Source organism: Saccopteryx bilineata, chromosome 4 (genome assembly GCF_036850765.1).
Source record: "Saccopteryx bilineata isolate mSacBil1 chromosome 4, mSacBil1_pri_phased_curated, whole genome shotgun sequence".
NCBI lineage: Eukaryota > Metazoa > Chordata > Mammalia > Chiroptera > Emballonuridae > Saccopteryx > Saccopteryx bilineata.
Window position 1 is genome coordinate 93,369,384 of NC_089493.1, and position 21,313 is coordinate 93,390,696.

The 21,313-nt window shown below is 44.6% G+C and overlaps 2 protein-coding genes and 1 pseudogene across 4 annotated transcripts in view; 1 reads left to right on the forward strand and 2 right to left on the reverse strand.

Moving 5' to 3' along the window:
* Window positions 1-71: 71 nt before the first annotated feature.
* LOC136336790 (U2 spliceosomal RNA) lies at window positions 72-187 on the reverse strand (annotated as a pseudogene).
* A 5,369-nt stretch (window positions 188-5,556) lies between these two features.
* OXA1L (OXA1L mitochondrial inner membrane protein) lies at window positions 5,557-11,529 on the forward strand. The gene is made up of 10 exons (XM_066277411.1): window positions 5,557-6,174; window positions 6,597-6,755; window positions 7,770-7,983; window positions 9,594-9,737; window positions 9,963-10,048; window positions 10,223-10,387; window positions 10,552-10,656; window positions 10,768-10,930; window positions 11,015-11,095; window positions 11,175-11,529. Exons 1-10 carry the CDS (start codon window positions 5,974-5,976, stop codon window positions 11,300-11,302), a joined length of 1,446 nt encoding a protein of 481 aa, XP_066133508.1. The 5' UTR covers window positions 5,557-5,973; the 3' UTR covers window positions 11,303-11,529.
* Window positions 11,530-12,373: 844 nt separating this feature from the next.
* The window catches only part of SLC7A7 (solute carrier family 7 member 7), a 38,845-nt gene continuing 29,905 nt past the window's right edge, over window positions 12,374-21,313 (reverse strand). For all 3 annotated transcript variants that reach the window (XM_066277409.1, XM_066277407.1, XM_066277410.1), the window contains 8 exons: window positions 20,464-20,589; window positions 19,300-19,444; window positions 15,281-15,404; window positions 14,955-15,058; window positions 14,577-14,673; window positions 13,482-13,631; window positions 13,093-13,276; window positions 12,374-12,872 (listed from right to left, as the gene is read on the reverse strand). In XM_066277409.1, the coding sequence (XP_066133506.1) occupies window positions 12,787-12,872; window positions 13,093-13,276; window positions 13,482-13,631; window positions 14,577-14,673; window positions 14,955-15,058; window positions 15,281-15,404; window positions 19,300-19,444; window positions 20,464-20,589 (1,016 nt within the window). In that variant the 3' untranslated portion in view covers window positions 12,374-12,786. The remainder of the gene's footprint in view (window positions 12,873-13,092; window positions 13,277-13,481; window positions 13,632-14,576; window positions 14,674-14,954; window positions 15,059-15,280; window positions 15,405-19,299; window positions 19,445-20,463; window positions 20,590-21,313) is intronic.

Here is a 21,313-nt window from a genome sequence, read left to right on the forward strand (position 1 = left end):
ATTTATAAAAAAAAAAGAAGCAACTATGCTTCTTGCTCCTCCATGGGCCCTCCTCTCTCTATAATCAATAAATAAAATCTTTAAAATATATATATATATATATTGTCCTCAGATAGAGGACTATTAGATATTAAACTGGTAAGAACAGATACTACACTTGATCTTAGCCAAAAGGTTGAGAAGCAATACTTTAATTTTTATAGAATTTATCAGGGTGACATTTGTTAATAGAATTATATAGGTTTCAGGTGTACAATTCTATAATGCATCATCTGTATATTGTATTGTGCATTCAGCACCCCAAGTCGAGTCTCCTTCTATCTCCATTTTACCGGTTTACCCTTTTCTACCTCCCCCACCCCCTTTCTTTCTGATAATCGCCATACTGTAGTCTGTGTTTATGAGTTGTTTTGTTTTTTGCTTAATTCCTTCACCTTTTTCACCCAGCCCTCCATTACAGTACGTTTTTATAATATAACTCAGGTACTACATATTGACAAGACAAGGGGACAAAGAATTTGCCGGGTACCATACCTTCTGGTGGTCTTGTGATAGATAATTGTATAATAGATATTATCAGTTTGATACTTATCTCCATTGTCATGCCATTCCAGCCACTACTAACAAAAATGTTTATGCTCTATTTTATGGAACACAGATAATCATCAACTAGAAGCCTTTGATATGCTTGCTAAGGACAGTGGGGTTAGTCAAAGGTCACAGCATGAAAGAAATCCCGGACACAGATATTGAGTTAGTTTTGCTCACATCTATAGCTACACAAATTAACATATAGTACAGCATAAGTTTAAGGTGTACAGCATAAAAGCTTAAATATAATGTGAAATAATTATCACAATAGGTTTAGTTAATATTCATCATCTCATATAATATCAAAAAAAATATTTTTTTTCCCTTATGACGAAAACTCTTAATAACCTTCAAATATATCATACAGCAGTGTTAACTCGAGGCATCATAGTGTACATTACATTCCCCAGTACTTATTTATCTATAACTGGATGTTTGTACCCTTCAACCACTTTCACCCAATTCTCCAACCCCCAACCCCTACCTGTGATAACCACAAATTTGCTCTTTTTCTATGAGTTTGGTAATTCTTTTTCCAGACTCCACATATAAGTGAAATCATATAGTATTTGTATTTCTCCTTTTTTTTTTTTTTTTTTTTTGTGAGAGAGACAGATAGAAAGGGAGAGAGATGAGAAGCATCAATTCTTCGCTGAGGCACTGTAATTGTTTATCGGCTGCTCTCTCATATGTGCCTTGACTGAGGGGGGGCTCCAGTGGAGCCAGTGACCCCTTGCTCAAGCCAGCAACCTTGGGCTCAAGCCAGTGACTCTGGGCTTCAAGCCAACGACCCTTGAGCTCAAGCCATTGACCATGGCGTCATGTCCATGATCCCATGCTCAAGCCAGCGACCCTGTGCTCAAGCTGGTGAGCCCATCATGCTCAGGCCAAATGAGCCTGTGCTCAAACTAGCAACCTTGTGGTTTTATACCTGGGTCCTCTGCATCCCAGGCCAATGTTCTAGCCACTGTGCCGCTGCCTGGTCAGGATGTATTTGTCTTTCTCTGTCTGATTTATTTCATTTAGCATAATACTTTCCAGGTCCATCCATTTTGTCACAAATAGCAAGATTTCCATTTTTTATGGCTGAATTGTGGCCCATTTATATGTATATTACATTTTCTTTATCCATTCATTCATGAATGTATATTTAGATTGTTTCCATGTTTTAGGTATTATAGATGGTGTTGCCATGAACATAGGGTGCAGCTATCTCATCAATAGAGTGCTTACCTTTTCAGAAAGGATATTCTATATTCCCAGAAGTAAAACTGCTGGATCACATGGTAGTTTCATTTTATTTTTTAAATATCCTCCATACTGTTTTCTATAATAGCTATACAAGGCTATACAAGGGTTCAAATGCTGAGAGATATGGTTTATTAGGGGCCGCCAAAAGTATCTCCCCGACAAAGGAGGGGTTTTTTTCCCAAAGTGTCCTGCAGCTGTGTTTTTGTTATCAGCTCTAACTGTATTGATTCTTTAAAGTAACCAAAAAGCTTATTTAAAATAGTATCCAACATATGTGATTAATGTTATATCTGGACACAAGGAAACAAATGTTTTGCCACACAGTTAAATAGTCAAATTAAAGAGTCTTTAATTTAATGCTGGCAACCACGAGTGGATTCACATCTTAAAGAAGTCACGGCCTCGAACGAACTCAGGGGTTTATTTTTAAAGGCATAAAGAAGCAAAGGGAGGGGGTGACCTCCTAACCAAAGCAGTTTTACAGAAGCAAAACAGGCTTTTGGTTATCATTGAACAATCTAGGGCGAGAGTGCTCGGCAAAGCATTTTACAAAAAAGCAAAAGAGTGTGCTCGGTTATCTTGGCCTTTTACAGAGGTTGTTAAGGCAGCATCCTGAGGGCTTTCCGGAATCTAGACATCGGGAAACATTTATGGCCTTTACAAAACTCTTTTCATTTACTCATCTGCAAATCTCGCAAAACTCATTCTATGGTGTTTCTACATTTCTATTAATAGGTCATATTCTCAATTATTACTAAATCTATATTCTATGTTTTTGCCTCCTATTTCTACCATTTCTGTCAGATACACTTATACCCATCCCAAAATAGCACTGATTGAAATCATTTCAAGCGCCTGACCAGGCGGTGGCGCAGTGGATAGAGCGTTGGACTGGGATGCAGAGGACCAGGGTTCGAGACCCCGAGGTCACCAGCTTTATTGCGGGCTCATCTGGTTTGAGGAAAAGCCCACCAGCTTGAACCCAAGGTCGCTGGCTCCAGTAAGGGGTTACTCAGTCTGCTGAAGGCCCGCGGTCAAGGCACATATGAGAAAGCAATCAATGGACAACTAAGGTGTTGCAATGCGCAATGAAAAACTACTGATTGATGCTTCTCATCTCTCTCCGTTCCTATCTGTCTGTCCCTGTCTATCCCTCTCTCTGACTCACTCTCTGTCTCTGTAAAAAATAAAGAAAGAATGAAATCATTTCAAGCTATTTTATCTTTCCCAAACTATACTTCGTCATTCAAAAAGCACTTTGTAGTTGAGAGGCTTCGTAGTAAGGTGACCAACTTTTTTACGATGAAAAGGAGGACAAAAATAAGTTGAAAAAAACAATATTATAAATAAACATTTTATTCATTGCAACAATAATACACTATAATATGATAAATGCATATTAAAACATTTGTAATATTTTATATTGTAATTATGCATATGTCTATTAATTTTTAATAATTATAAGAAAATATTATCTAAATGAGTACTTTTGTACTGAATAAATATTTTTGTCAATGTATCATCTTGTAACAATATATTGGAAATATCTGAACAAGAAATATTCTTCATATTGAATTTTAGTGCTGAAGCTAGAGATACAACATTCAATCTCAATTTTTCACATGTCCAAAAGTCATTAGCAATTGAAAAAATTCTTTCAATTGCTGCATTAGTTCCAGGGCAGCACAATGTAAATTGAACAAGAATAAATAAATTTTCACATGGAATATGTTAATTTTTGAAATGGCTAAATATTTCCACCCATGTTTTATCAATTTCAACATGTTCATTTTCCCATTGTATTTATTTTTCAGAATTTAAATATATATTCAGTCTTCTAATTCCTTCAAAGAGACAACTGTCATCTATTTTGATGTCTGGCATTTCTTTAAATAAAAACTCAAGACAAGATTCAATATCTGTCCAATATACTTGCAATTAAATCAAAAAACACCATTGAAAACTGTTATTTCCTGTGATGGTTGTTTCAGACCATTCTTCAAAATATTGAAAATATGTCTGGTAAAAATTCTGCTCTTCTTTGATAAACTTTTCTGTTATGCCCAGATTTGATTCCTCTCTGACAATTTTCTTTTTATAATTAAAGGAAGAAATTTTTCTTCAAAATGAGATATATATTGAAGGATAAAGTCATTCCAAATAAGACTAACTTCCGTAGCTGAAATATTATATGTTCACCTTCAATCTTTTGAATCATTTTTGTGAAAAAAAGATGCTTGATTATGTACAAAATACATTAATATCTCAGATATTTTATTATTGAAAAATGATTCCAGAATTTGAGGACATTTGTCTAAACTTAAAATATATCAATGGAGAGGCTCAAATAATTGTAGAACACGCTCTATAGCAGGTGTTAGAGCAAGCCATCTAACTTTTGAATATCCTAAAAGTTTTTTGTATTTAACATTTGCACATGCGTCTCATAATCGCATCTCGCCGCAAGGTACTGATCCTTGACGAATTGTCATATCAAATACAAATACATCACATCACACACAATGGACCGACTCTGCATCAATCGAATACAGACATTTAAAGATTATTCCCCAATATCAAAAAGGAGGACAGGTAGGAGTATAAGGTATTTTTCCCCTCCGAGGAAGAAGGAAGGGGCATAGCCATGAAGTGTGGAATAATAAAAGCTTTATTTAGTACAGCGCATCCCGCCCCACGAGGTTCTCTGGTTCCGGGGACAGAGGCCATAAGGTGACCCTTGTCAGGGATATTTAAGGGGTCTCTAGGGTGGTCAAGCTAATATGACGTGGTGAAATCTCACTGGCTGAGGGACAGTCACTTTTTTCCAAAGGGACTCCTGGGAAGTTTCTTTTGACGCGCATGAGTGTGGGCAGTACTAGCCAAAGTTCCCGGGTCTGGGTTCCTCAGGTGACTTTCCCCCATTGCTGACCACCTTACAAGGAGGACACCTTTTTTCTTTTTTTTTTTTTCTGAAGCTGGAAACGGGAGAGACAGTCAGACAGACTCCTGCATGAGCCCGACCGGGATCCACCTGGCACTCCCACCAGGGGGTGAAGCTCTGCCCACCAGGGGGCGATGCTCTGCCCACCAGGGGGCAACACTCTGCCCCTCTGGGGCGTCGCTCTGCCTCGGACCAGAGCCACTCTAGCACCTGGGGCAGAGGCCAAGGAGCCATCCCCAGCGCCCGGGCCATCCCCGCCCCAATGGAGCCCCAGCTGCGGGAGGGGAAGAGAGAGACAGAGGAAGGAGGGGGGTGGAGAAGCAAATGGGCGCCTCTCCTATGTGCCCTGGCCGGGAATCGAACCCGGGTGCCCCGCACGCCAGGCCGACGCTCCACCGCTGAGCCAACCGGCCAGGGCCACAAGGAGGACACCTTTCAAGGGAGGACAGAACTTACAAAAGAAGGACTGTCCTCCCTAAAGGAGGACAGTTGGTCACCTTATTTGTAGGGATTCAAATATAACCAACTTTTGCCTTCCTGACCTGTATCTTTTTTCCTTGGAGGAAAGGAATTTCACCTCATATATCTTTAAGAATGCTATCAATTTCAAGAAACAAAACACCCAAGCCTTAGGATCCAGACAGTAAACTTTGAATTTCCTTACATAACTACAGATAGGTAGTTCCAAGCTTGATGCAGCAATTCAATGACATCAAGTATTTAGGGGATTTCTATCTTTCCATACCACCATCTTCAACATGTTAGCTTTTCATCTTTAGACTTGTCCCCTCATAGTCACAAGATGCTCCTCACACAACCCCACTAAGGAAGGGAAAAGAGAAATATGGAGGTCTCTTCTTAAAGCTTTGTCTTTTATCTTGGAAGTAATTTTTTTCTTGAAGCTGCTTTCCTTCTATTTCTGTCAAACTGCAGACTACCTTCAAATTTTACTACATCTGTGCCCACAATATTATCTAGCAATAAAAATCGAACATCACTGGGCAGAGAGAAAAAATAACGCGGGCACAACCAGGACTGTCCCTCGGCTATTTTTTAGCTCAACATTGCAGGAGAATCCTGGATTTAGAGACGTAGATAAACTCTTCCGTTTACCACCACTCCGCTCCAGAAAACACTCTCCGCGTGACCTTGTAAATGCCACCCTTTGCGTCTTCGTACCCACTTCAAATATGGCCGCCAAGCTCCAGTCTCCTTTACCCAGACAGTGGCGACAGCTCCAGCTTCATGCCCATCTTCAAAAGGGCCTCTTCCCGCAGGGCTGCGGTTCTGTGTGCGCAGGCGCGAACGGACGTCCTCTTCCCGTCAAAATGGCGGTGGTGTTGATGTGCGGGCGTCGTGAGCTTCTCCGCCTCCTACGGTCCCCGCGTCAGGTAAGAATGCGCCAGGGTTGCGCGTCCGGATCTTGCCCTGCCCCTGTGACCCGACCCACGGGCAACTCTTGCTGGGGGCATGAGCAGACGCTGACTTGCTTACGGTGACCTGGGTCCCTTGACCTCGGGTTGCGTGAGGACGCAGCAGGGTTACCTTCCTCGACCCCGCGGGCTCAGTGGCCCCGTCTCGCGCGTGCGTCACCCCTGCCAAGGAATCCTCTGTCTCGACTTCTGGGCCCCTGTTGGGCCTGCGGCAGGTGACTTGCAGGGCTCGGCGCGTCTTCGGGCCCGCCTCTGCACGGAGTTAGGTCCTCCCTTGTCGAAGCGTCTGCGTGCTTCCTGCGGGGGGTGGCAGAGGGGTGAGCATAACGCACCGCTTCTGCTCCGGATCGAAGGGCTTCATTCTCCTTTTCCACGCGCAGTTCCACAGCGTCGCAGGGCCCTCGCAGTGGCCCCTGAAAACGCTGACCGCGGCCTTCCGGTTCCCCGCCGGCCGGTGCTGCGGGCGCCCACACTATGTCCTCACGGCCCCGAGCCCCCGTGCCTTCAGTGTCTCTGCCGTCCCGTTCGCAGAAGCCCAGGTAAGACGCGTTTGGTCCCTGCAATGTTAGGAGTGGTGCTTCTTGGTTGATTCTTTTTGTTTTTATTTTGTTTTGACTAGGGGGAAGTGGAATGTGGAGGAAAGTTTTTGTGCACACTCCACGTAGCTCCCCAGAATAGTAGCATCTTTGCTTGGCATAGATTTTCAAATCAACTGGGGAATGATTGAGAGTAGAGGTTGATGTTATTATATACATGCTGTTATTATATACATGCTGTTACACCCAGACTGGTGCCAAGCCACAGATGATGGTATGAAATGTGATTCCACGGGCGTGTGTGTCTTAGAAAGATTATAACTTGCATTAGTATTTACGTGATTTCATGGATATTGATATTTTTAAGGATGAGACCAATTATATATTTTGGTCTTAAAAAATGAGTTGTTTTTAGCCTGACCAGGCAATAACCCAATGCATAGTGTCCGCCTGGGAGGCAGAGGACCTGAGTTTGAAACCCTGAGGTCACTGGCTTGAGCATAGGCTCACCAGCTTGAGCACGGGGTTGCTGGCTTAAGCAAAGGGTCACTTGCTCTACTGTAGCCAACCGGTCAAGGCACAGTGAACAACTAAGGAGCAAAGGAGCTGCAAGGAAGAATTGATGCTTCTCATCTCTCTCCCTTCCTTTCTGTCCCTATCTGTCCCTCTCTCTGTCACTGTCACAAACACACAAAAAAAGTTGTTTTAAAGGAAAATTATGAGCATAATAATTTGAGTATGTGAAAAATCATGCTGGTGATACATGACTGAAGTTTGGAAGACACTGATACAAAAAATAACTTTCATGAAGTCTTCATGAAAATAAGTAAGTTATTTTCCTACCTTGTGGTAAAATAAAATGTTCTTTTTAGAGCTGAGTTCTGTGGACATGTAGGCTAACCTGGGAGAATGAGAAGTAGGGAGTCAAGAGAACAACCTAATACTGGTTATCATAATGGGACCTTCGATTTCTTTGTCTCCCCTGCTGAGTATTGTACGTGGCTTCCTTTTGCACAGGTTCAGGACCCTCCAGTTATTCCTGCGACTCCCTCACCCACAGCGGTACCTGAGGTGGCTTCTGGAGAGACTGCAGATATAGTCCAAGCTGCAGCAGAACAGAGCTTCACTGAACTGGGACTGGGATCATACACCCCAGTGGGACTGATCCAGAACCTGCTAGAATTTATGCATGTGAACGTAGGCCTACCTTGGTGGGGAGCCATTGCTGCATGTAAGATAAATGCATCCTGAACAAAGGTGGAGGAAATGAGGAGCCAGGGATAAAACTTTAAAGATAGCAGTTCGGGGTGGGGCGGGGGGGGGGGGGGGGATTAAGGAAATATTGTTGCAGAAGTTTAGGGATTAGAAAAAAACAGATGAGCCAAATGAGGAATAAAGGCTCATGATACTTAAATTCAGTCTACCTATATTTCCTTAAGGGTATTATAAGACCACCAGAACATCTTTAGTTCAAGAAGTATATGTGTTTGAATGTGAGCATGGGGTTAGAGTAAGTGGACCTTGTTAACAGTGATGAAGCTTCCCTGGTTTAGGAGACAGAAGGTCAGGTCAGGCACTTAAACCCCAAAATTGGGAAGACACTTACATTGCTCCTCTTGTAGGCTCAAACTGTGCTTCAGTTCTGTATTTTCCTATACCTTCTGGTGATCATCCTTTTTATCTCCCTGTGTCTTCAACTTCTCTCTTCTTAACGCCCTACTCTGAACATATTAACATACTCAAGCATACCATGCATTTCTTGGAGAAAAATCTTCTCCATATTCTTAGTTTACCTTTAACTACAATGCTGTCTTTCTCCTTTCATAGCTATTATTTAAAAGTGTTCTGTATCTGGTGGACTTACTTCCTTCTACTCTTTGACACTCAGCAATCTGCCTTTTACTAATATTTTATTCTAACTGCAAGTTACACCATTGCTAAATCCACTTTATACTTCACCTTTCTGTCCTAGACTTCAGACTTTGAAATATATCCCTTGGCTTTGTGAAAGTCTTTTCTGATTTTCTTGCTGTCTTTCTGAGCGCACCATCCTGTCTCCATTGCCTAACACAGTGCTGGTGCTCTGGGTTCCATCCTTAGCTTCCCGCTTTCCACTGCACATCAGCCATCATATGTTGGTAAAGCCTACACCTATATCCCCCCTCAACCCCAACTCTTTTTAGCACAGACCCCCTTGTTTGTCTATAGGTACCATAAATTAAATAAATATTTGCTGGGGTGATCAGGAAATATGAAGTATTTAAAAAAAGGTATAGGAAGGAGCTTATGCCATACATAGGCCACCATATTACACCCCTATTCCTGAGGTTTCTAGGGGAGAGGCTTTCAAACTTGATGCCTAGGAACCCTAGAATTCTGTAAAGTTAACTCGGAGCAACGTAAAGGCCAGAGCTTCAAAAATCCTATAGCCAGACTGTCCCCTAGGTAAGGACTGTTTTGTTTTATCAGTTATACATATTGGGACTACACTTAAGAGTTGGGGGGAGGGGAGGTATCAGTTCCATTGATAATAGAAAAGTTTGGAAACCATTGATCTAGAAAAGTAGCTTCTGTCACATTCTGTTTAAGGAAGCAAACAAGATTCCTGGTCATTTGCTTAAATAAGTTACTGCTAGACTTCTGTGATGTCAAAGCAGAGGACTGAGCCTGGAAGAAACTAACTCCTATCCCAACCCTTTGTTTTTTGACCCCTTGAATTTGAGTCACAGTGTGGAAAAGACTAAAATAAGAGAGACCCTTTTGGTGAGAACCTAAAACTCTTCAACCTTCTAGCTGTAGAACTGCTTTAATTTTACTCCAATCCTAGTGTGTGTTTCTCAGGTACAGTCTTTGCCCGCTGCCTGGTGTTTCCTTTGATTGTGAAGGGCCAGCGAGAGGCCGCCAAGATCCACAACCACATGCCGGAGATCCAGAAGTATTCCACCCGAATCAGAGACGCCAAGCTGGCGGGAGACCATGCTGAGTGTGAGTCAGTTGGAGAACAGGGAGAGGACCACATTTACACTTTTCCTGACATTCTGCCAAGAGAAAGGAAAACCTAAATCAAGAGTTGCTGTAGCTGGGCAGGTCCTAAAGATGGACCTGCTTCCAGTGACTGGCCAGGGTCAGTTAGAAATGTCATGGGCCAGAGGATGAGATGGTCACCTCTACCAAAGGAACTGCCCAACCACTAACTTCCCCTCACTTCAGTTTACAGGGCCTCCTCGGAGATGACACTGTACCAGAAAAAGCATGATATTAAACTCCTTAGACCTCTCATTCTACCTCTGACTCAGGTAAGCAGAAATATTTCCCTTCTTTTATTCTGAACCAATCAGATTACCTCCTGTTTCTCATGCCCTAGACCTCCAAAAAGTAGGTGGTGGTGATGTGACTATTGGTTTTCAGTATTGGAATAATAAAAATGTCTCCTCTGATAAAGGATCCTGACACTTTATCCTGTGTAATAGGCACCAATCTTCATCTCCTTCTTCATTGCCTTGAGAGAAATGGCCAATCTTCCTGTGCCCAGCCTACAGACAGGTGGCCTCTGGTGGTTCCAGGATCTCACAACCTCTGACCCCACCTACATGTTACCACTGGTAGTCACTGCTTCAATGTGGGGTGTCCTTGAGGTAAGCCCAGGTTGGCCGAGTAGCAGGCCTGCAAAATGAACCAGGACTATAAGGGTAAAGCACTAAAGTACTTGACTCCCTGGAAAAATAGAGTTGATGGGTAAGAAATATGAGCCCATCACTAAAAGTGCTACTGTTAACTTTGCTCCCCGTTTTTTTGGCAGCTAGGTGCTGAGACTGGGGTGCAAAGCTCTGACCTTCAGTGGATGAGAAATGTTATGAGATTGATGCCCCTAGCAGTCTTGCCGATAACTATCCATTTTCCCTCGGTAGGTAATGGCTTAGGGGCTGGTTCCAAGTCCTCCTGCCTCACCCAGCCACCTCCCAGCAAGCTTACCAGGGCTGCAGCTTCTGAGCACCTTGTCTTTCTTCTCATCCAGGCAGTGTTCATGTATTGGCTGTGCTCGAATATGTTTTCCCTGAGCCAGGTGGCTTGCCTTCGGATTCCAGCTGTACGCACCTTACTTAAAATCCCCCAGCGTGTTGTGCATGACCCCGACAAACTTCCTCCACAGGAAGGCTTTCTAAAGAGCTTCAGAAAAGGTAAGGGCCTGTCCTCTGTGAATCAGAATCAGGGGCAAGTGGTCTAAAATGGGTATGAGCCCAACTGTCTTACTCTTTATACAGGCTGGAAGAATGCTGAACTTAACTATCAGCTACAAGAGCGTGAACGGCGCATGCAGAATCACTTGGAGCTAGCTGCCAGGGGTAAATAACCCTTTCACACTAAGTTCTGTTATTTTTTTCTCCATTTCCTTTGTTCATTGAGCTCCTTTTCTTCCCCTAGGTCCCTTACGACAGACATTTACCCACAACCCACTGCAACAACATGGGGAAAAACCCCCTCCCAACACCCCTAACAGCAGCGGCAACAAACCAAAGTCAAAGCAGCCCTGGCGTGACACACTTGGCTGAATTTTGTTCTCTGCTCATACTGACATTAACTCTGTCTCACAAAAGACTTGGCCTAAGAACAAGATTTGATGCTGGGTCCTTGCCCTAGTCCTAGAAACTGGGACATGGAGGTGCTTGTCTTCAAAGTGGATTCCACTATAAACTCTTACATCTAAGTGTAAAAGAGCACTGGGGAACCAAGTGATCTTCCTGTCCACAGAAGTAGTAAATCTCTGTACTATGTGTTCCTTCTTGGTACTTATTAATGGGGAGATAGATTGTGTGCTTCAGAAAACTAAAGAAAAGATTGGTGGTGATTGCTCTTGCTGGCCCATGCTCCTCGGAAGTGTTTCAGTGTAGTGACCTGGCATTAAGTGCTTAGATTCTTACCCCATAGATAGCTTGTTCCAGCCACGTTTGCATTGCAGTCATAAAGGTATGCCTGGTAAGTTGAGATGATATCTAAATAAAGTAACTACATTTATTTACCCCAAGATTACCTATAAAATATCCGTCAATAAGTAGATGTGCGCCTGACCAGGCGGTGGCGCAGTGGATAGAGCATCAGACTGGGATGCGGAAGGACCCAGGTTCGAGACCCTGAGGTCGCCAGCTTGAGCACGGGCTCATCTGGTTTGAGCAAAAAGCTCCCCAGCTTGGACCCAAGCTCGCTGGCTCAAGGAAGGGGTTACTTGGTCTGCGGAAGGCCCGCGGTCAAGGCACATATGAGAAAGCAATCAGTGAACAACTAAGGTGTCGCAATGAAAAACTGATGATTGATGCTTCTCATCTCTCTCCGTTCCTGCCTGTCTATCCCTGTCTATCCCTCTCTCTGACTCTCTCTCTGTCCCTGTAAAATAATAATAATAATAAGTAGATGTGCTTGATGGAAGTTCATAGTTTTTATCTAACAACCTGAACATTTTGCTGCAGCAGCCTAGGGCTTTAGATTGGTCGCATCAGCCTTCAGCAACTGATTTGAGAAGGAGGAAGTAGGTGGATATTTTCAAGCATTAGCTTGTTTTTAGTATTCCTGCCAGGCTTAATAGGAACTGCCCCAGAGACATTACATAAAATGAGGCCACTCAAAGCTTAGGAACATAACCCTTTTATTGTCCAGCACCTATACAGTTTCAAGTCTCTCTAAAGGAGACAGGAAGCTTGGAGCATTATTGGCCCTTTTAAAGGAAAAAGGAGTAGGTTGGACACACCCAGAGATGAGTGACTATCTTAACATGGGAATGTGCTACTAGAACAACCAGACCCACTCCTGACATGCTCCCACGACAAGCTGCTTTATCATCCTTTTTAAAAATCTGGAACAATATGTAGCAAAACAAATAAGTTACTGTTCATCTCTCAGAAAACAAGTTCAAAGGTTGTTGAAGCTGCCTAGAGTAGGCTTCTGGACAGGTGCCTCCGAAGAAGCTTTCCCTTCCAAGTTCCTTGGCTTCAGCTAATAGAGGATAAGAGGCCTGCTTGTCACCTCTCAGGATTCCGAGTACTTAGTTGGACTTCTCTCTACCATCTTCCAAATCCATCTCTGCAGCAACTGACATGCATAGGACCTGGAGGTACCATGTGGTAGATGCTACAAAGAGAAGTTTAAATGAAAGCTTAGAAAATGTCAACTAGTCTGAGTTCCGGTGGCACTGAATGGGGTTGGGCCTGAGGAGACAATTTAGTTGAGCCTTAGGGTTAACAACAAAACAGGGCTATCACAAAGATGACTTGGGACAGGATTTGCAGGAAAGGCAAAAAAAATAATAAGTTGTGTATTGGCCAAGCCAACCTGAGGATCCCAGTCTTACCCACAATCCTTCGCAGGCAGTGAGGTCGTTTGTGTTCCGGCACTCTGATGATGAAGAAGTAGAAGGGCAAGCCTGAGAGGGCGATGCCGATGCCAATGAGGGAGTTGATGGTATCGCTGTAAAGCGGAATCGCCACCAGGAAGATGGTACAGCAGCAGAAGACAATGGGGAAGAAGAGGCTGAGCTAAGGGTACAGAAGAAACAACTGGAAGTTAGCTCAGGAGTGACAGCCAAAATAACCCCCCTCCTGTGAAGATCGGAGCACTGAGTTGCCTTTCCTTCTCCTTATCACACTCCCACCAGGAAGTCCTGGGTAAAGGTTTCTGAATAAACCATTTTGTAGGAATCCCCAAAGCAGATGGAGCAAAGGTAGGATGAAGGTAAGTTACCTTGAGAGAACGAGGCCGATCGGGCTCCTTCCAGCGCAGATAAAGCTGGCCCACAATTGAGAGCCCCACAAAGAACCAGTAGCTGAAGCTGTAGTAGTTAATGAGTTTGAAGATGTCCTCCACACACAAGTAGATCAATGCCATGATACCCTGTAAGCACAAGTCACTTCAAGGCATTTTTCAATCCCCTTTACCAAATCCATCCCCTTGTCAAGTTTTCAGTCTCCCCATCTGTTCTCTGTTCCCACCCTCAACACCTGAGTTTCAATACCACATTCCTTTTCTATTAACTCAGTAGCCCCAATTGGTTTTTCAGCCCATTCCAGCCTTTGCCAAGTAAACTCCCTATAAAGCACGGCTCAAAACAATTCCTCAAAAACCTTTTGCCTACGAGCCCCCCCATAATGGTTGCAACCCACGTTTCCAGCTTATCACCTACCATCCAACCACACTGCTTTACCTCAGAACTTTCTGATGCTGTTTCTCTCAACCTAAAGCCCATACCCACTACCATTTGCAACCCTAAGTTTAAAAATCTACTTTGAATGCACTTAGTCAAAGAAGTCTGTCTTTTCTTCATTCACCCTCTACCCCCATGGAAGTGATCATTTCTTCCCTTAAACACATCACTTATGGCTGTCATTACAATGTATCCCATGTGCCTTATGCCTTATCCTGAAGCAAAGGTTACTGTTCCTTAGAGAAGATAGATTCTCTCAGTAACCACTGAAGCAGTTAGCAGTGTCTTGCCCAGAGTGGATATTCTATCAGCATTTTTTCTATTAGAATCTCCTTCAGCCTGGCCTGTGGTGGCACAGTGGATCAAGTGTCAACTGGGGACGCTGAGGTTGCCAGTTCCAAACCCTAGGCTTGCCTGGTCAAGGCATATACGAGAAGCAACTACTAAGAGTTGATGCTTCTCACTTCTCCCCCCTTTCCTCTCTCTAAAATCAAATAAAAGATCTTTTTAAAAAAAAAAAAATTAAGAATAAAGAATCTCCTTCAGAGCTTCCAGGAAGCAAGGATAGTTGCACCTACTGTTACAAAAGCTTCCCCCACAGCCTGGCTTTCAGACTCGTCCCTGGGATAACTTACATTGAAGAGCAGAGCAGGCACTGGGGTGAGACGCTTAACATGAATCATGCAGATGGCATCAGGGAGATGGCCTTCTCTTGAGCCCACAAAGAAAAGCCTATTTTGGGTAAGATAGGAGAAGCTGAGAAACGTGGGACTCTGGGTATGGCCTGGTTCATGGGCCACGTAGCCTTTCCTCTTCTACCATCCCCTCCAAAGGAGTTTTAATACGGAGTGAGGTTCAATATTCAGCTTAGTAAGAAGTAGAGACTGCTGATGAAAACAGGGCAGAGAGGTGATCATTTGAGGAGCACAGTGCCTAAAACCTGGGTTCTATAAGCCCTACCTCCCCCTGCCATGGTTTTCAAAATACCCTCCAGTAAAAGATACCACTCATACCTAGAAGCAGCCACAATGGAGGCATTGAGGCCACCAAAGCAGGACAATGCAACTGCCAGTGGAATTGTCCAGTTGAATATTCCAAAAATCTGGTCTGCAAAAGTCTAAGGAAAAGATTCATTAGGAATGAAAGGCATGGACAGGCATGTCCCTAGATTCTCACTATTTGGAAACCAACCCTTCCACAACAGTCGTGACAGGACCTCCTTGCAAGTCCAGTACCCAGTATCCTTTTAAGGACTACCCCTTTTCTAGGACTCTAAGAGCTGCACTAGACCGAGAAGCCCACAAACACCCTCAGCCTTCTGGCAGTGAGGATCGTTTACCACAGCAACGGCGTCACTGTCCATGATGTCCTGCATGTCTAGCACTGTGTAGTAGGCCACATTGGTCAAGATGTAGATGATGGTGACAATGGGCATGGAAATACCAATGGAGAGGGGCAGATTCCTACAGCCAAATAGAATAATAGATACATTATTACCACAGTTACATGTCCATCTCTCCTTTAATCCTTAGACTGTCACACTTGTAGCATTTCCCCAGTGCCTTTGCCTTTGTTGCCTAAGATAGTGGCTTAAGCTCTGAAATCTTAGGAACTAAACAGCATCAGGGAAACGAATATAACACTTGGAGAAAGGACTGCAAAAAAAAAGATGAAAGAACTGTCACTTCATAATAGCACAGAAAGATGGAAGGTTTGGGTTTTTTACATTCAAGGATTCTTTCTCTAAAATTGTGGACATTGAAAAAAAATTGAAATGTGCCTGACTGGTGGTGGCACAGGGGATAGAGCATAGACCTGGGATGCTGAGGTCCCAGGTTCGAAACCCCAAGGTTGCTGGCTTGAGCATGGGCTCACCAGCTTGAGCATGGAATCATTGACATGACCCCATGGTCACTGGCTTGAAGCCCAAGGTTGCTGGCTTGAGCAAGGGGTCACTGGAGCCAGCATTTCCGTCAAGGTACACATGAGAAGCAACCGATGAACAACTTAAGTGTCACAACTACGAGTTGATGCTTTTCTCTCTCCTGTTTGTCTCATGCACGCACATGAACACAAAATAAAATGAAATAAAAATGTAAATATTGGAAAGTTTGCCTTAAGATTTCTGAGAAATATGAGAAGAAATTATGGAGACAAGTTGTGAAATCTCCAGAGAATAAGATAGTCCCTCAGTAGGAATAACACGTGTGTTTCTGAACAAGCAATCTGAAAATATGTGTGCTCCACCCCTTAGTCTAAGAACCGTGGATACCATGCTAACCAGTGGCTAAGAGAAAGATGCTAAGAACTCTCAAGGTCGCTGTAGCCCAAATCAAGCTATGATCTCTATCAACATTCTTCACTGTGAGACTGGAAAGGAAGAGGGGGTAAATATGCTCAAGTCATTCAGCTTCTGTGCGGTAGGTGGAAGCAACACCCAGGCCTGGATCCTGCTTTTATTATCTGCGCTCAGGGTTGCAGCACTGGAAGTGTGCCAAGAGTATCCTATGTTTCTCAAAGCCAAAAGGAATATTTTATTCTTTTGGCTAAAAATTTATAAAAACTCCACTCCCTGGCAAACCTTAGTTCCCAGAATCATTGAATTTCAGAGCCAGGAACAGCTCTGGAGGTCATATAATTCAACCCCCTCTGTTAGAGATAAGGAAGCAGAAAGATGTTGGGGACTCTCTTAAAGTCATCCAACAAGTCAGTGGGAAGAGAGGCTCCAGACCCTTTGAATCCCTGTCCAGTGCTCTTCACTCTGGATGACTATACGGTAATTTAGAGTGACAGTGGTGAGATGATAACATTGAATGACTGAAACAATTACCACTATGCCAGTATGAATTTGAGAAACGGGATCATAAGGAAACAGGTTTCAGGGAGTCTGTGACCTTAAGTTCTCTATGTGGGGATAAGGGAGAGTGAAAGTTCTATCAAGGAAAATCTATTTTAAAAGCTTACACAAGGCCCTGGCCGGTTGGCTAAGTGGTAGAGCATTGGCCAGGCGTGTGGAAGCCCCAGGTTCAATTCCCAGTCAGGGTACAGAGGAGAAGCAACCATCTGCCTCTCCACCCCTCTCCCTCTCCCTTCTCTCTCTCTCTCTCTCTCTCTCTCTCTCTCTTCCCTTCCTGCAGCCATGGCTCAATTGATTCAAGCAGAGTTAGCCCGGGGCACTGAGGATGGCTCCATGCCTCACCTCCAGAGCTACAATAGCTTGGATGCCAAGCAATGGAGCAATAGGCCAGACAGGCTGAGCATCGCCACCCTAGAGAGGGCTTGCTGACTGGATCCTGGACAGGGCACATGCGGGAATCTGTCTCACTGCCTTCCTACCTCTCACTAAAAAAAAAAAAAAAAAAAAAAACCACAAAACTATACACAAGCCTGGCCTGTGGTGGTGCAGTAAATAAAGCATCAACCTGGAACTATAAGTGCTGGTTTGAAACCCTGGGCTTGCTGGGTCAAGGCACATACAACATGCAACCAATGAACAACTAAAATGGGGCAACTATGAGTGATGCTTCTCACTCACCACCCCCTTATCTCTGTAAAATCACTAAATAAAATCTAAAACCACCTGACCAGGTGGGTGTGCAGTGGATGGAGCATCAGACTGGGACGCAGAGGACCCAGGTTTAAAACCCCAAGGTCACAGGTTTGAGCACCAGCTCATCCAGCTTGAGCACAGAATCGCTAGCTTGAGCGTGGCATCATGAACCTGTCTCCATGGTTGCTGGCTTGAGCCCAGGGGTCACTGGCTCGAGCAAGGGGTCACTCGCTCTGCTGTGACACCCTAGTCATGGCACATATGGGAAAGCAATCAGTGAACAGCTAAGGGGCCACAATGAAGAATTGATGCTTTCTCATCTTTCTCCCTTCCTGTCTGTCTGTCCCTATCTATCCCTCTCTCTGTCACTCTCTCTGTCTCTGCCACAAAAAAAGAAAAATCTTTAATACCATACATTAGCATGTGATACAACCTGCCTTAATATATACAGATGAATGAACAAGTGTGAAAAGGCTTTTTTTAAAAATATTTGGCCCTGGCCAGTGGCTCAATGATAGAGTATCAGCCCAGTGTGTGGACATCCCAGGTTTGATTTCCAGTAAGGGCACACAGGAGATGTGACCATCTGTTTCTCCCCCACATCCTCTCCCCCTTCTTTCCCTCTTCCCTTCCCATAGCCAGTGGCTCAGTTGATTCAAGATTGGCCCCAGGCACTGAGGATAGCTCAGTTGGTCCGAGCATATCAGCCTAAGGTGCTAAAAATAGCTCGGTATTCAAGCATTGGCCCTAGATGGAATTGCCATATGGATCCCAGTCAGGGTGCATGCGGGAGTCTGCCTCACTATCTCTCCTCCTCTCACCTGAAAAAATATTTTTTTTAATTAAGTGAGAGATGATTAGGCAGAGATGCAGACTCCCACATGCACCCCAACCAGGATCCACCTGGCAAGCTCCCTACCTGACTGTGCTCTGCTGGTCTGGTCCGTTGCTTGGCAACCAAGCTATTTTAGTACCTGAGGTGAGGCTATGGAGCCATCCTTAGTGCCTGGGGTCAACTTTGCTTGAACCATTCGAGCCATGGCTACAGGAGGGGAAAAAAGACAAAAAGAGAGAGCTGGAGCAAGGGGTGGGGGAGAAGTAGATGGTCACTTCTCCTGTGTGCTGTGACCAGAAATCGAACCTGGGACTTGCACACGCCGGGCCAATGCTTTACCGGCCACAGCCTTTTTTTTTTAACATACACAAGAAAATTCATATCTCAGTTCTGTTACTGTGATTACAGGCAAGTTACTTTTTTCTGGGCCTCAGCTCTCACGTCTATTAAAATGAGGCTGATAGCCCTGGCCGGTTGGCTCAGCGGTAGAGCGTCGGCCTAGCGTGCGGAGGACCCGGGTTCGATTCCCGGCCAGGGCACACAGGAGAAGCGCCCATTTGCTTCTCCACCCCTCCGCCGTGCTTTCCTCTCTGTCTCTCTCTTCCCCTCCCACAGCCAAGGCTCCATTGGAGCAAAGATGGCCCGGGCGCTGGGGATGGCTCTGTGGCCTCTGCCTCAGGCGCTAGAGTGGCTCTGGTCGCAACATGGCGACGCCCAGGATGGGCAGAGCATCGCCCCCTGGTGGGCAGAGCGTCGCCCTGGTGGGCGTGCCGGGTGGATCCCGGTCGGGCGCATGCGGGAGTCTGACTGTCTCTCCCTGTTTCCAGCTTCAGAAAAAGGAAAAAAAAAATAAAAAAATGAGGCTGATAAAAATGTATTCTTATAGTTGTGGTATGCTATCTGGCACACAGTAGAAGCTCAGTAGATGATGGCTGTCATTATTGCCATGGAAAGTTGATGGTGAGGTACCTACCTCTCAGGATTCTTGATCTCTTCAGTGACATAGTTGAGGGTGTCCCAGCCCGAGTAGGAGAACAGAGCCGAGTACAGTGCCAGAGCAATGTTGCCCATTGCAAATGATGAACCCTCAAAGGAATTCTCAAAATGATTTGAGGCTCCTGGAACCCAGAGAACATGGAAAGGCAGAAGGATTAGTGACCTACCCCCCATCATCAAGGTGATTCAGTAAAAGAGTGGAAGTTTATGACTAACAACAGGTGAGTGCCTTAGAACACCTTTGGCAGCAAGGGTATCAATGAAGGAACAGGGAACAGAAAAGCAACATCTACACTGATGGGCTGGAGTGCAGGGTACGGCAGGGGGATCTTGACAGGAAGGCCCCAGGGTGTCTTCCTAGAAGGGCTAGAGAACAGGAGTGCTGCAGTTCTGTCCTGCCCTGCTGCCTGACTCTTCCCCCTTTCCAACACCAGAACTGAGCTGATACGGGGTGGAGGAAGGACAGAACTCTGTGTGCCCAGGTCAACAGCGTAGTTGTAAGGTAGGTGTTCAGACCTGGGGACTGGAGAGGAGTGAGTATAAGGAGTTCATTTCTGCCCATGCTCACTCCCAAGGGGAGAACAACTGTAGCCATAGCCTTAGGCTTGACAGTCTGCAAAACCCATTCCCCTGTGCATGGCTGTCAGCCCTTTTGCCAGATCTTCCTCTTCTAGAAATCACAAGTATAGAAGTTAAAGAACAGGCTTTTGGGTCAGTGCTTGGGTATAGATTTCGGCTCCACTACTTAATAGCTAAGGTCTTGGGCAAGATACTTTATTTTGCAGACTCCGTTTTCTTACCTATAAAAAGGAAGTAATAGTACCTACCAAATGAGATAATGCACAAAGAGCACTTAGAGGAGTGTGATTCATAGAAAATGCTTAACAAGCCTGACCTGTGGAGGCGCAGTAGATAAAGCATCAACCTTGAAATGCTGAGGTCGCCAGTTCAAAACCCTGGGCTTGCCTGGTCAAAGCACACATGGGAGTTGATGCTTCCTGCTCCTCCCCCTTCTCTCTCTCTCTCTCTCTCTCTCTCTCTCTCTCTCCCTCCCTCTCTCTTCTCTAAAATGAATATATAAATACATTTTTTTTAAAAAGGAAATGCTTAACAAATATTAGTTGCTATTATTATTTCTTACCCTGGCCAAGTCTAACGATGCCTGCGATGATGACAGCGATCAGAGCCAATACTTTAGCATAGGTGGAAACATCTTGTACCATTGTTCCCCACTTGACATAGGCACAGTTAATGAAGGTTAAGAGACCTGAAAGAAAAATAATACTGATTGGTGACTGAGCCATCCAGAGGGCCTTAGACTCCCAAGAAATTTTTCTAGTACCAGTCATCAAAATAGACCTTTTGCCAAGTGTTGGGCTTAGACCTACATTACACTGGAAACCTCTGCCCAGAATGTCCTCACCATTATCATGCAAAGGAACTTGCTGAGCACCTGTGTACATAGCATGACACACAGACACACACCCTCACTGGGTAACACAATAGGAGACAAAAAAAAAGTGACTTGCTTTGTTTTTTGCTTACATACAAAAGTGCTCCCAGCAGTGGAAGGCAACTGGTAACCGTAGGGAAGTAGAATGTGCTCCTGCTGCTGGCTATAAAAAGTTACGATTCCTCCCCACTCTCCACCCTTCTACTCCTGGTATGGGCTCCAGGACCCAGTACTCTGATGCTGGGTTTGTGCCATTAACCTTGACAAGTCCTGTTATGACTTATCCAGCATCTGGGACAACAGGTCAGGACATGTGGCCAAGGATTAGGATGGAGGCCAGACTTCCTCCTACTGCCTGCCAGCTCAGCTGCTTTTTACTTGGAAAGATTCTTGGAACTGAGATACCTACAGAATGGGGACAGGGCGTTTTTCCTGACTGGACAATGAAAAAAGAAGAGCCACAAATATTCCTCAAGTCCTGCCTGACCAGGCGGTAGCGTAGTGGATAGAGCATCAGCCTGGGTCACTGAGGACACAG